Source organism: Quercus lobata, chromosome 7, assembly GCF_001633185.2.
Source record: "Quercus lobata isolate SW786 chromosome 7, ValleyOak3.0 Primary Assembly, whole genome shotgun sequence".
NCBI lineage: Eukaryota > Viridiplantae > Streptophyta > Magnoliopsida > Fagales > Fagaceae > Quercus > Quercus lobata.
Genome location: NC_044910.1, coordinates 10,662,066 through 10,678,229, shown reverse-complemented (window position 1 = coordinate 10,678,229; position 16,164 = coordinate 10,662,066). Strand labels below are relative to the sequence as shown.

Genomic DNA, 16,164 nt, shown 5'->3' with positions numbered 1-16,164 from the left:
TTTTTTTTTTTTTTTTTTTTAAGAGATAGTTTTTAACCTATGGCTTCAGGTCTTGATGATTGCTCTTTATTGGATCACTGGATCAAAATTTGAGGCTAAATCAAGTTTTAACCTTTGATATGATTAGGGCTTTTATTTTTTTATTTTTTAAGAGATAGTTTTTAACTAATGGCTTCAGGTCTTGATGATTGCTCTTTATTATTAGACCAAGACACCAATTGGTTTTTGGTGTAGGCAGAGATCGAATCCTAAATCTCTTATTCGACGATAAGAGATTTTACTAGTTAAGCTAACTGAAACTCACTATAATTAGAATTGGGAACATGTGATTATGGTAAATTGATTATTATTTTGGTCTTCTAAAGAATTAATTGTAATTAATGAGGTGTCATAATAAAATTGGTCTAGACTTAGGACAAGGGTGTTCAATTGCACAAGGAATTATGTGATTGTAATAAATAGATGATCTTAATTTTAAATTCAAATCAGCTTGGGTCCAATGCATAGGCACTAAACCCAGTCTATATATATATACACACACTAGTGTGTAGTCCCGTGCATATGCACGGGTATAATTAAAAACAATCACAATTATATATTTTTTTAGAAGAGATTCAAATTATACATAGTATTAGCTTACACTTTTTTAAAACTATACATTTCTAAAAACAAAAAAAAAATGTAATGGTTTCTCATTATTTATATATATAATTTATAATTTAATTGAATTTAGACTCTTCGATTTTTTCACCTAATAATTCACTTGCCACAAAAATTAAAAAAATAAATGGACATGTGGCAGAAAATTGGACCCCAATTGAAATCCAATTTAGAATCTAATTGGAATTAGACTCTTTGATTTTTATACTCAATAATTCATTTGGCATAAAATTAAAAATTAAAAGGGACATATGGCACAAAATTGAGAATCCCATTAAAATCTAATTGGATTTTCTATAAGTTTTGGCTATTTATATGTACTAGTTTGTAACCTCATGCATATGTATGGATATACTTAAAAGATATAAATAGTATAATTCTTATATATATAATTTAAATATTATTGTTAGTCATTCTTATATTTTTTTTAACTCTTTAAAAAGTCCTGTAATAATATTATTAGGTAGAAAATGTAAATCGTTCATTTTAAATTTTTTTTTTTTATATTCATTAATTCTAGACTCTTTGGTTTTTGTACACAATAACTCATTTGAATAAATATTTTTAATGTGGTCCCACATTTGACTCAAAAATTATGGAATAAAACTCTCTTTAAAAATAAATAATGTATGATACATGGTGCAAAATTGGACTTCAATTATAAAATTTAATTGGATTTTCTTTAAACTTTACCTATTAATTAATATATATATATATATATATTAATATATATAAACTAGTGTATAGCCCGTGCATATGCACGACACAATTAAAAAAATTGCAATTACACACATATATGGATTCAAATTATACTCTCTCTCTCTCTCTCATTTTATTTTATTTTAATTTTTTTCTTTTGGATATACACATGAGTTTACTCTTTCTTTTTCTTTTTTTGTTTATTGATTTTTTTAAATAATTTACTTATATTAGACCCTTCGTCTTTTGCATCTCATTAACTCATTTAGAACAAAAATTAAAAGAACTTAAATAGGACACGTGGCACGAAATTAGTCAACAATTAAAATCCAATTTAAAATCTAATTGGATTTTCTCTTATCTTTGTCTATTAATCTCTCTCTCTCTCTCTCTCTCTCTCTCTCTCTCTCTCTCTCTCTCTATATATATATATATATATTAATAGACAAAAATAAGAGAAAATTCAATTAGATTTCAAATTGAAATTCAATTAGAGTCTAATTTTGTACCATGTGTCTCATTTAATCTAACTTTTTTAATTTTTGTGCTAAGTGAGTTAATTTAGTGTAAAAATTGGATTTTAATTAGAGTATAATTTTGCGCCACATGTTCCATCTAATCTAAAAATTTAAAATTTTTGTATCAAGCGAGTTAATTCAGTATAGAAAACGAAAAGTTCAATATAAATAAACCTAGGTAATATATATATTTAAAACCAAAACTTAGAGAAAATTTGATTAGAATCAAAATTAGATTTTTCCTTTGTTAGCTTTTCATACAAACTAAATTGTTTAGATTTTTGCTGTTATTTATTTATTTTTTTTTTAACTATTGAGTATATTTTTTATATTGTTTCTATTTAGATATTTTATATGTGAAGATCTTGAACGTAATAAACTGTATTGAACTAAATGATTCTATACACTTATCTTCATTCAATTTAAGAGATATTATTGAACCAATTTATTCTTTTATTTTGTGTCATATTTAGTAAAATTTCACAGACAGTAATAATAAATTAATATTGTATATGTAGTGTAAAATAGTGATTTTCAAAATTATATGTATAATAGTAGTGTAATGAGAAACTTGACGTAACCAATATTATTAAAATTACAAGAAAAAATCATTTTTAGTTTCTCCGAATATCCTGATTGAACTAATGTCCTATATATTTAATAACTTAAATTAATATCAATAATATCACTACAATTCATCATTTCTACTTATAAGCACGGATTACATTATATTATATATAAAGGTGCTAAAATTTTAAACTGCATTAATTATGCTTATTTGTAAAAAATATGGGCGTTTGATAAAGTATTTTAAACACATGTTTTCAGTTTTTAAATAATATTACACATATTTCTACACATTTTTTCATCTACACATATTTCAAAAAAATACAAACAACATTACTCAAACTCCTCAACCAAATAACCTTATATCTGGCAAAAGTCTTGTAATTGAATTGACTTCTCTCCCTACACAAAATGTTTAGAGTACATGGGAAAGGGTTCTATATCTCACGGAGGTGACAACCTGGTGATTATAACATTCATTGATGCAACACTGGCCATTTCTCCTACTGACACTCCTTGGCTTTTGTTGCACCATTCTCAAAATTCTTTCCAAGTGCTCAACAATTTTTTCTTACTCCCAATTTCTTATCTTTTTTTTTTGCACCTTCTTCCGGCATCTGTTGTTACTCTTTTTTTTCCTTGCCTCTGCTCTATGGCTAAGAACAAACCCGTAGCCTCCTCCTCGTGACTCTCCAAAGAAGTACCAACAGATTTTGTGTGAAGGCTTCAATCTTTTTGGTTACCCATTTCGACAACTTATAAGGTTCCAACCTGATTCTGTTGATAACCAGTATTGTGTATATGGCCCAAACTTTCATTCCTTCAAGATTTTTCATTCGAATTTGCCCCATTCATTAGCTCTGATATGATATCAATAGAAAAGAACCATGAGATGAGCATTTGAATGACCTCACAAACTGACCTCATGCCTGTTTTGGCATCAATTCTATTCTTCCACTTTGATCATACAGTAAAGGGTACAAGTTTGGGTACACACTCTGTTTTTTTTCAGCTTCTATTACTACCCATTAGACATTGATATTTGTTTGTGCTATCTTGAGTATGGAAATCCCACTCCTAAGCTACCATTTTCCTTTCACTGTCAAGGACAGGAAATCTATGTTTTCTGGGTATTGTTTTTCATTTAGTAGGAGAAAATGGATAAACCCTTTTGATAGGATTAGGTGTTGTTCACTGGAAGTACAAGGGGTGCAGCAGCCATGGCTGAAGCCGAAACCGTCGAAAATTGATGTTGGGGAGAGGAAAGAGACGGTTTTGGAAGAACCCCAGATGAGAAAACATCCCAGTTCTGGGATTTGTAGTCAGATAGAGAAGTTGGTTTTAAATAAGAGGTATAGGGAGGCACTTGAGTTGTTTGAGATTTTGGAGTTTGAGGGTGGTTTTGAATTGGAATCTAGCACATATGATGCACTGATTAGCGCTTGCATAGGTTTGAAGTCGATTAGAGGGGTGAAAAGGGTGTTTAGTTATATGAGCAGTAATGGGTTTGACTTGGATTTGTATATGAGGAACAGGGTGCTGCTTATGCATGTCAAATGTGGGATGATGATTGATGCGCGTAAGTTGTTTGTTGAAATGCCAGAGAAGAATTTGGTCTCCTGGAATATGATAATTGGGGGGCTTGTGGATTCCGGTGATTATGCTGAGGTGTTCCGGCTGTTTTTAATTATGTGGGAGGAGTCTTTAGATGGTGGGTCACGCACATTTGCCATGATGATTCGGGCATCCGCTGGGTTGGGACATATTTTTGTGGGAAGACAGCTTCACACTTGTACTTTAAAGATGGGTGTTGCTGACAATATATTTGTGACTTGTGCTCTAATTGACATGTATAGTAAGTGTGGGAGCATTGAAGATGCTCAATGTGTATTTGATGAGATGCCGGAGAAGACAACAGTTGGGTGGAATTCCATTATTGCAGGTTATGCACTTCATGGTTATAGTGAAGAAGCTGTCAGTAAGTTCTATGAGATGCGTGATTCTGGTGTTGAAATGGACCATTTCACATTTTCAATGGTTTTAAGAATATGTACGAGGTTGGCTTCTTTAGAGCATGCTAAGCAAGCTCATGCGAGTTTAGTTCGTCATGGTTTTGGATTAGATATAGTAGCGAACACAGCACTTGTAGATTTCTATAGCAAATGGGGGAGAATGGAAGATGCCCGTCATGTCTTTGACAAGATGCCACAAAAGAATGTTATATCTTGGAATGCCTTAATTGCTGGCTATGGTAATCATGGTCATGGAGAAGAAGCTATTGAGATGTTTGAGCAGATGCTTCAGGGAAAAATGATACCCGACCATGTCACCTTTCTTGCAGTTTTATCTGCTTGTAGTTATTCAGGTTTATCAGAACGTGGGTGGGCGTATTTTAAATCAATGAGTAGGGATCACAAGATTAAGCCCCGTGCTATGCATTATGCATGTATGATTGAATTATTAGGTAAAGACGGTCTTTTAGATGAAGCCTTTGCACTGATAAAAAGTGCTCCATTTAGGCCTACAGCTAACATGTGGGCTGCCCTGCTGACAGCTTGTCGTGTCCATGAGAATTTAGAGATTGGAAAATTGGCTGCTGAGAAGCTTTATGGAATGGAGCCTGAAAAGCTTAGTAATTATTTTGTGCTTTTAAATATATACAACAGCTCTGGCAAGTTGAAGGAAGCTGCTGCTGTTGTTCAGACCTTAAGAAGAAAGGGTATGAGAATGCTTCCAGAATGCAGTTGGATTGAAGTTAAAAAGCAGCCGTATTTTTTCCATTCTGGAGATAAAAGCCATGCCCAAACGAAAGGGATATACCAGAAATTGGACAACTTGATGCTAGAGATTTCAAAACATGGTTATGTTCCTGAGAGAAAAAATTTGCTTCCCGATGTTGATGTTCAGGAAGAGCGGGTTATATTGTACCACAGTGAGAAACTGGCAATAGCTTTTGGGCTGATCAACACTCCAGGTTGGACACCACTGCAAATTGTGCAGAGCCATCGGATTTGTGGTGACTGCCACAGTGCAATTAAGTTAATAGCCATGGTTACTGGACGTGAAATTGTTGTGAGGGACGCTAGCAGATTCCACCATTTTAGAGATGCCAGTTGTTCATGTGGGGATTATTGGTGATTACTAAATATGTTTGCATCAAAGGGATTAAACAAAAAAATATTTTATTAACCAAAAAACACCGTATCAGTCACACTTATTGGTGTCTTTATGTAGACAGTATAAGCACAGGTAAAGTCAATTTAGAACTGAGAGGTAAGAAATCTTCAATGCACGCCTGCAACAATACATTAAACCACCACACAATTGGAACTAAAATAAGAAACAAACGTCTCAGGAGCCTAAATTACAAATTTACTGAAGTTTTTTGCAAATAGAACTCTGGCTTCTATTCTTGTGTCTAAAAGTTACAACTACAATGTGTAGTTTACACTACTGTATCTGGCTCAGCCACCTTCACATTGGTGTTTACTTTCTGACAAGTTCCATTTCTTGGCTGCTCTCCCTCAATGCATATCCCTGCTACAACTCAAGCCCTCAACCTATCCATCCCCTTCCCTCCTAAGAAGCACTGTTCTAGCTCTTTGGGAGATTTTAACCTGGCATTGGTACCACCACTATGCTAACAAATGCAGGTTCACATAATAACTAACAACTTAGAATCATGTATCCAGTTAAGAGTACAAAGCTTTAATCCTCTTGGCTGAGATTGAAGCTTGAAGTTGAAAACTGCAAAAAGTTTGTACTCATGACTCTTACATCTTCTTGGCTGGTTGATGAGGACTTAATAGATTATCTTCTTGTATGGATTGTTCTGGAGCTCTATTTCACTATTGGCCATTTGCTCCAAATTCAGTTTCTGAGATCCCCTTAGCCTGGACTCCGTATTTTATGGTTTAGTATTACTAGTATGGTTAAAGGCCTCTGGGATGTGAATAATGGATAGTTTGATACAGCTTCTCATCACATATTCAAAATCAGAAGGCCTGAATTCCTTCAACTTGATATATAGCTGAATTTAACCAATGCTATCAAGTAGCATCCAAACCTTTTTTTTTTCGTCCAAGATCAATGGTTAGATTGATACTAATCAACCAGGATTCATTAGTTTGACTTTGAGCTAGGACTGTCCAGAGTATAAACTTAATAAAATGTTGGATTTATTGCTGTGGTGAGTATTCTAGCTAGGCCTCTGGCAAACTATAGATAATTTGAAATTGGCTATCAATGGGAACCATATGAAAATGGTGAGGAATGCATAGAAGCAAGAAACTGCGGCAGAAAAAAGAATATAAACAAAAAAAATATGAAGTTTCTAGTTGAATTTTGAGTCATTCAATAATCACAAGAAAATGACTCTCAATATAACCGGCAGTCTGCAGAATGAACATTTGGACCACTCAATAAATGCAGATTAAGATCTTGCTCCTTAAAATGATCTTGAATGAAATTTCAGACATCATTTATTTCATTTCTGTGCAGATTATTCACAGCAGATGAAAAGGTACCATTATCTCACAAAAACCACTGAAATTTCAAAATCTTTACAATAGATGCACCTATGTTCTACCATCTATGACCTATATATCTAAACAGAAAAGGAAATGATTTCCCTGAAGATATGTCAAACACAAAGTACAAAACTAGTCAGGTTGGAAAATGCATATCATGGTATATATAGTATGCTTTTTTCTTTTTGCATCTGTTCAAGGCCTTGCTATGCCGAACAAAAATAATTAAGCTTAATCTTCATCTTCTTCGAATGATTTCTATGACTATGAGCTCTCCTCATTCACAGCTCCAGAAAGAGAGAGGAAAAAAGAAAAGAAAAAGAGGGGCCTATTTACAAAAGCACTCATGATACTAATCCAATATTTGGGTTGGCCAAAGGCGTTTCCACCTTGCAATCTCCTCATCTTCATAAAGCTTCCTAATTCCACCATAGAAGCCATCCACTTCATTGCCTTCCTCCCGGTGGCTCTTCCTGTTTATCACCATTCTTCTCCATTTTGAGTCAGGAGAATACTGGTTGAACTCCAATATCACTGAATCTGTCAGCAATAGCTCACGGTGAGAAACTTACATTAAGTTGTCAACAGAAAAGAAAGAAATGGATCCTAATCATGCTTCTACTCCATGCTTGAAGGATAGCAACATATTAGAATAAGAAAATTTCAGAAGAAAGTTCATCATGCATGCTTATACTTGTAAGTGGATTGGCACCTTCATTAAGTACTTAAAGGGAAATAAATTCAATGAAGCACACACCCCAGAGGTGCCTAAAGATAGCTACTAAGAACAGATCATGTAAGTGCCAAAGTGTGGTGGAGTTTTATATTCATGAATCAAGTCAAAATGAGAACCTGAAGGAAATACAAAGATTCAGTTGGACTGTAAAGAAGTATATGTAAACAGATAATTTGCCTTTTCAGGAAATTACAATCACTTGAGAACTCAAATTAGGTTGAGGGTTTGGAGATTAAGTAAGAATATGATTATAAACTACAACAACATCGACATCAACAGTAATAATAAGTGTACTCCACACAAAAAAGGATGAACACTCTACTGTGCTGATTATCATATTGTTCTGTAGATATCTGCATCAGACACTTATATTCGTGCTTGTGACCTTAACTATACGATATCATATTTTAGTTTCTAATACTATGCCAGAAGGAAGAAACACAGAAGGAAGTTTTAAATTTCAACTCATCTAAATCCCTTTTATCCTATTCTCCATTTTAAAATCCCACCATATTAAATAATGATGTATTGAACCCCAACCCCCTGGCCCACTCTTCTAGTTGCAGCAAATAAAGCCACATATGGGAAAAAAATATACAAACAAATATAGCTCTATAGTTTTATAACATACTCGTGTACATGTTTGAAGTTATACCAGCATCATATAACATGTCCTTGACTCAAAAAGCATTACATCTTAAGTGCAAAAGTGAACTATTTTTAATCTCCAATATGTGAACGCAGGGCTCATGATTAACAGGAAAAGTGCCCTACATACTCTAAATTGAGAGAGATCTTGTCACATAGATGTTTTTTACTTAATTAACAAAAATAAACCCCACATATATAGAATAGAAATCGTCTGTCCCACTTTATGCTCCATTAATTGCAATATCCCATGTGTCTCATTTTTGTTTTCTATTTTCTATTTTGGTTATTTTATAAGGAAAGGGAAAAAAAAGGAGAAACGAATACGTGGCAACTTGGGATTAGTGGAGCATAAAGTGAAACACCAAAAATGGGATTAAAGATTTTTATTACACATATACCCTCTGTAACACAAAGACAAACACACACACACACACACACACACACACACACACACACACACACACACACACAAAAAAAAAAAAAAAAAAAAAAAAAAAAAAACCTTGATAATAACTACAGAATCTAAGATGAACTTCTCACCACTATAATGGCAGTGGCAGTGATTCTCATTCCTGTCACATGCTTCCAAGTGACCAATGATTCCATACCACCAACCTGCAATACATTCAGAAGAAATTACATTGTTATCTAAAAGTAATGGAATAGAACATGACCAATTTTGTTGCAACATTATTACTTCTGTTAGAGAAAAGTCTAATAGACATTGAACATTAACAATTCTGTTAAATTAAAGGTAAAGATCTTACAGATGCATGCTGATTCAGAAACATACCATAGGGGAATTCTCTGGCTTTTCTCCACTGGATCTCAATGTGATCACCAGGCTTTAAGTCATCTAAACAATCAGAGACATGAAGAACATTTGGAGGAGTATCAACCGGTGGTGCTCTTAGCCTCTCCCATTGTATATTATCCTCTGTTGTTCGCCGCCCATGCGGCAAGTATCTGCAATAAAACATCCAGTTTGAGTTCAAGGGTACTGCAATACAGATGAGCTTAGCACATATAAATTCAATGTTGAGATTGATTACTTCCACTTGCAAGGTGAAAAATCTGTTTCAAATTTTTAGCAACAAAAAATTTATACAAGTAAAGATTGCCATCGGCTATAACTTAAAAATGCTGAAATTTTTAAAATTTTAGAGATTAATCTAGTGTCAACATGGTCCAAATTTATTATCCAGAAGCCAACAATTCAGAATTCATATAATTGGCATATCTACTTGTTTCCTAAGCCTATGAAGACACACACAAAAGTGAACCGACAAAAGTTCATGGACTCATTTTTTAAGGCCTCTCTTCCTTTACCTTGCCTGAAAGGTGTCATTCTTCGAGACATAGCTAAGTTCAGCATCATAACATGACAGCATAAAACCAACATTACCATTCTGCAACAAAAACAAAATATAAAGGACTCATTATATTCTTCAATATTCAAAGGAGCAATCATATTACTACTGCCCAAAATGAACATATAGAATACAAAATCGCATTCCAAAAAAAAGGACCCGTTAAAAGAATAAGCAGGGTTATTGGAATTAGTTAGAAGCAGCACTCACCTCACGATTATAGACTTGAGATGGAAACCATAACTTGCCACTTTCAAGGGATTGATACCAAGCCTTGATTGAATCAACCGGTAAAGACCTCCTTGACTTGCTGCTGCTTTCTAATTTTGGTCTAAACCATGAAGAAGGCCAATCCCCAAAAAGGGAGTTAAATAACCCTTTTCTCTTGCTTCGATCCAAAAGGGTTGGTCTTTTTCTTGAGACTACATGCATTTTCCATTCTCTATAAGTAGCATCACTAATCACTCTATCCCACTTGTTCTCCTTGTGTTTCTTCCATAAATGATCACTCCTACATCTATCCCTCAAAGAACTACACACTGCTGCCATACTACATAACCCGGCTGGCGAAAGCCGTTCAAGAATGCAGTCCAAGGCCAAGTCAGGCAAATCCAACAGAGAAACATCACCTTTCTCCTCTACATTCTCTACTTTTGAGCTATGTCCCATGTTCTTCAATGGAATGAATAATACAGGTACTTGAAAGAAACTGATAGCAGGCCTACTTTTCTTGAACCAAGACAAAAGAAAAGTTGATAATTCACCCCAGAACCAAGGTGACAACAATTTCATCTCAGCCTCCCATGAAGGGAGTGACTTGTGAGTGAAAGACTTGGAAAGGAAGATGAAGGAGAAGGATACACAAGAGATTAGGAGGTAAAGCATTGGACCAAGTTAAATTATCAAATGGGGTCTATAAGGCAAGGTTTGGCATCAAATGAAAAAGAAGATAGAAAGAAGGAACCAATTGCAAATGAAGCAAATGGTGAATGCAACCATATAAATGAGCAAAGTGGCAAAGTGTAATAACAATTTTATACTATATTTTTCATTTTTCTTCCTTTTGAGGATGACAAGGAAAGATCACCAATAAGAGTAAAGTGTGTTAGTTTGGCAGAAACGGACGGAGTTGTCAGGAGTGTTGGCCCTTATTTAATACGTTTTAAACGAGGACATCTGCAGACACCGCAACCGACAAGGTGTGGTAGTTATAACACCACAACACCACCACATTGAAACAAAGGAACAAGCATCGAGGCTGCTTCTTGAATGCATTGACATCTGGCGTCCATATACACTGAATTCCCATGAAAGAGAACCAATTTGTACGGCCAGTGGGCGACAGCTGTCAGTTCAAGATTGATGAATATAGTTTTTTTTAAGAATAATATCTATGGCACAGTTTTCTGTTAGATTTAGGTGATGAGACAATTAGAACCCCACATGTCTAAATCTATGAGTTTAGCCAGAATTTATGGAAATGTAATAGAATACAGATATGGTTAGGTTGGTTATGGACCAACTAATTAAAACCTCTGTAAGACTAGTCAAACTACAGAATTTTAGATGGTTGAGGAATTTTGAACTTGGAATTTTTATTTTCTTATTAAAAATGATTTTTTTTTTAAAAAACAAAGTTTGAAGTAGAAGCTGAGTGATTTAGGAAGATGAGGATGAAGTTGAAGTGGGTCCTATAAGGTGTGCCAAATCTTTATCTTAACTCTCTCAAAAAGAAAAGGACTGTTATCTGATTGATGGGGTTTTGAGGTTAAAGCAATTTAAGTGTTGGGGTACACTTTGCGTGGGTGTCACAAGACCAATACAGCAATACAGCCCATCTGATCCTTTGCCTAACTTCCACCAAACTTTTTAACTTTGTTTTGATGAGTAAAGCTCCAACAGGTAACATGCCACAGCCACAGAAATTGCAGGACAAATCATGCTCTATTAAAGAATGAGAATGCGACATTTTATATGACTTTTTCAAAAATCAATTTAACACCATTGGTCATGGCCAGACTGTGCCTTGTTGGACATAGATAGTTTCCATGTACTTCAAATCTTCAATGTTGTTTTTCTCTTCACTATGCTATGAGCATAATACACCCTTTTCTTTATTTTCAATTACTACCTATTCATTTTCTTAAATATCATTTCAAGGACTGAGCTCACAAAGTATATAGGCTTGCTATGTATCATGCATATGTAGAGTAATGTCTTGTGCAAGGGGTATAGTAGTATGTGGCAATTTCATTTAGGGTCTAACGAAATTTTAGTACATTTATTATTTAGGCTCCATTTGTTTCGAATAAAATGTTTTCGTGTTTTTTCATTTTTGTGTGACTAAAAAGTCGGTTAACGAAGAATGTTTTATGTAATCAACAAAGAAATATATATCAAAAAGTTGCAATTTGATCATTTTTCGAAACATTAAAACGAAAGAGTTTTGACTTTGTTGTCATTACCCTTATTCCTTTCAACTTCTCTATGCCGTCGCTACAACCAATTATTGACCACTAATTACCACTCAGCCCACTCGCTTCCCGACCACTATTGCCCACCTATTATTAGCCATCACATTCACCGGCCACTTGGCTTGTGAGTTGCCATCGAATGTTGGCCACTATTACTAGCACCACCCTCATTGTCACCGTCTTCATTCTTGTATTTCAACCATAGTTGGGAATTTTTGGTATATCCAAAAGTTATAAAATTACTTATTTTAAAAAATCACAATCAAACAGTTAAAACTACTTATTTCTCCGAAATCATTATTATCTATTAAAAATATTGTAAAACACTTTGCGCCGAAATAAGCATAACCTTACAAGAAGCTAGAATCTGCTACTATGTGTCGATCATAGTTTCCAACAAATGTTGGAAATCATGATGAACGAAGACAAACCGAAAAGAACAAACACACAATTAAACGTAAAAAAGCTTTGGTAACATATACTAATAATACACATGACACAACCCATAATTTCATCATGGCCCTACATGAGATGCCTTGTACCCCGGGATCTTGATGATGTGCCTAATTTTCACACCTAATTCCAATTTTTTTTTTTTTTTTTTCATTTTTACTTTAAAGATTTATTTATGCTCAACAACCCTACTTGGTATTTAACCCATGAATATATTTATTAGTTAACTTAGATACAGTAACTTTCCCAGTTGAATTCAAACACCAAATTTCATCGACTAATAAAATATAAATGATGTTATCTTTTTTAAAGATAAATAAATTTTGTGGGATGAAAGGTCAGGAAGCCCATATTTATGTATATGTTAGGCCAAGGACCCAGTTCAAGGAAGAACTCCTCCTCGGCCATGCTTGGCCGTGGATAAAGGGAATGGTCTGCCATTAAGAGCGACACTCCGGACTATTCCATGGAAGATGATAAATATTAAGAAAGAAAAAGACAAAGGAAGACATGGAAATATCTAAGAGAAAGCTGCTACCATTGCATTAAATGCTCTGCAATTAAACCATGCTTTTCAGCTTTTACAACCACTCCCAAAGACTTTAAGGAGGAGTTGATGGGACAAGTATCAACACTATCAATCTAAATCTATACGTTGACGGTGGAAATGAGAGAAAGATAGTATAAAACAAAGGAGAAAGAAAAAAAGAAGGGGAGGCAATCTAGGTGCCAGACTTGTAACAAAGTCTGAAGAATAATATTTAAGAATCAACTTCCTCAGGTAAAATCCGAGGACATCTTTCCCAAGTAAACTTATGTTATCTTTCTTTTTTTATCATCAAAACCTATTGGTTGATCATCTAATTCGCAAAGGTCTAAGTTTTCAACCCATTTTCTACAAATTCATTGTATTGGGCTCATTGGACCAAGACTCCATACATTTTGGGCTTAAGCCCTAAATTGTGACCATACAATTGGCGCCGTTTTTGGGAACTTGGTGTTTTAGCGAGTTGAACGCTCAACCTACCGAGGCGATGCAGCGATATATCGATCATTGGTGGAGGAGACCATTTTGGGAGTGGCGCATGCTATGCGAAGGATTGCTCCGTGCGGAACAATATTGGAGGCTTTTAATATCAAATACATATCTCGTGCCTTCGTCAAGGGCCAGGTTCTCACGAACTTGGTGGCTGAGATCGCTGAACCCTCGTCAGATGAAATGATAGAAGCACAGCACATAGATGGAAAATTAGTTGACATGGTCTCGCTGTGTGGGATCCTTTGTCCAGAATGGTACATGTTGATGGCACTACTAATCAAAGGTGATCCGAAGTAGGGCTAGTTCTGACATCTCTTTAAAGTGCTTAAACAGAACCTAATGCATGTTTGGGTCCTCGGACCAGTTGTTTGGGGGAAATTAACACTATAAGATCTCTTTAAAGTGCTTAAACAGAACCTAACATATGCCTGGGTCCTCGGACCATATGCTTGGGGGAAAGTAACACTATGACATCTCTATATAGTGCTTAAACAGAACCTAACGCATGTTTGGGTCCTCGGATGAGATGCTTAGGTGAAATTAACACTATGACATCTCTTTAAAGTGCTTAAACAGAACCTAATGCATGCCTGGATCCTTGAACGAGATGCTTGGGGGAAATTAACACTATGACATCTCTTTAAAGTGCTTAAACAGAACCTAACGCATGCCTAGATCCTCGGACCAGATGCTTGGGGAAAATTAGTACTATGACATCTCTTTATAGTGCTTAAACAGAACCTAACGCATGCCTGGGTCCTTGGACCAAATGCTTGGGGAAAATTAACACTATGACATCTCTTTAAAGTGCTTAAACAGAATCTAACGCATGCCTGGGTCCTCGTACCAGATGCTTGGGGGAAATTAACACTATGACATCTCTTTATAGTGCTTAAACAAAACCTAACGCATGCCTAGGTCCTCGGATCAGATGTTCGGGGGAAATTAACACTATGACATCTCTTTATAGTGCTTAAACAGAACCTAACGCATGCCTTGATCTTCGGACCAGATGCTTGGGGGAAATTAACACTATGACATCTCTTTAAAGTGCTTAAACAGAACTTAACGCATGCTTGGGTCCTCAGACCAGATGCTTGGGGAAATTAACACTATGACATCTCTTTATAGTGCTTAAACAGAACCTAACGCATGCCTGGGTCCTCGAACCAGATGCTTGGGGGAAATTAACACTATAACATCTCTTTAAAGTGCTTAAACAAAACCTAACGCATGCCTGGGTTCTCGGACCAGATGCTTAGGGGAAATTAACACTATAACATCATTATAAATGTTGAACCGAACCTTAGTACACGATGGTCTCCTCGGATCACTTGCTTTAAATTCCACACTCTTTGATGGTTGCACTGTTTGCAGTATAGAGCATACAGTTATTTTCCTAATTATTTCTACATAGTTAACTTATTTAAAGTTAGCGGCCGGGTGTTACTGTCGGTTTTGATAAAGTCAGGGTGACAACTTTTCGTTACCGTCAACAGCATCAATTCTAAGTCCCATTCGAGAGAAAAATAACAACACACCCAGTCATGAAATAATTATTGCAGAAAAAGGAAAGATTCATAAAGTAAAGAGTGCAGCCTTTTTTTATTAAATAAAGGAAAAGTACATTATATACAAAGCAGCTTAGGCAGACTTGTTTTAAAGCTAACTATAAAAGAGAAAGCTCATAAGAATGGTAGATCCACAATCTTGTTCTAGCAGCAATCGAGCCAGTATGGATGGTACCAACGATGAGAAAGAAGAAGAAGCGGAAACGCTTGATCCACAATCTTGTTCTAGCAGTAATTGAGCTAGTATGAATGGTATCGGCGATGAGAAAGAAGAAGAGGCGGGAACGCTTGATGGATACCTTTTCTCCTAACTACAAGATGTTCTGCTATCAAGGCTGAGAAACAGGAAACCTGTCTATCCTTCTCCTTGTTGATTTGCTTGATCAACCTTAGGTCATTTTCACATCTGTGCACACGTGATATATGTCGCCAGGTGAGACCCAAACTTTGTCGCACCAAAAATTTGATGTGATTTACACCTGCTTTGGGTCTTGACTAAAGGAGGAGGGACTTCTTTCTTACTCGGTTGAAAGGTAGGAACATCTTTGGCCTCTGCTTCCCTTGCCTTAACTGCGTCATCCTGGATCTTGGCGGCATCCTTGGTTTCTGAGGAGGGCTTGGTTTCCTTACCCTTGCCTTTATCCTTAGCCACCTCATTCCCTAGACTTTGATCACCATCTTGGTAGGCTCCCTAGGAATGCCTGAAGGGTTAAGAACTTGAGATTCCTGTAGAACTCAAGGATCTGTAAATAAGGAAAAACGATTCCCCCAGGGTGTCTTATATAGAAGGCGAAATCTAGTTGAAATTAATTCTCCTGAAATTCAAAGAAAGAGTTACGAGCGAGATAAATCCCGCTCAATTTCCAAAGAAATCCTCAACCGTTGGATCTGCGTCAC

General features: G+C 35.4%; 2 protein-coding genes across 2 annotated transcripts; one reads left to right on the top strand and one right to left on the bottom strand.

Moving 5' to 3' along the window:
- The first annotated feature begins 2,935 nt into the window (after positions 1-2,935).
- Positions 2,936-7,255, top strand: LOC115952898 (pentatricopeptide repeat-containing protein At5g50390, chloroplastic-like). The gene has a single exon (XM_031070235.1). The coding sequence runs from the start codon at positions 3,507-3,509 to the stop codon at positions 5,580-5,582; it is 2,076 nt and encodes a 691-aa protein (XP_030926095.1). The 5' UTR covers positions 2,936-3,506; the 3' UTR covers positions 5,583-7,255.
- Positions 6,898-10,992, bottom strand: LOC115952899 (F-box protein At2g32560-like). The gene is made up of 5 exons (XM_031070236.1): positions 9,941-10,992; positions 9,690-9,769; positions 9,154-9,326; positions 8,901-8,975; positions 6,898-7,513 (listed from the first exon to the last, which is right to left on the bottom strand). Exons 1-5 carry the CDS (start codon positions 10,613-10,615, stop codon positions 7,326-7,328), a joined length of 1,191 nt encoding a protein of 396 aa, XP_030926096.1. The 5' UTR covers positions 10,616-10,992; the 3' UTR covers positions 6,898-7,325.
- Positions 10,993-16,164: the final 5,172 nt, after the last annotated feature.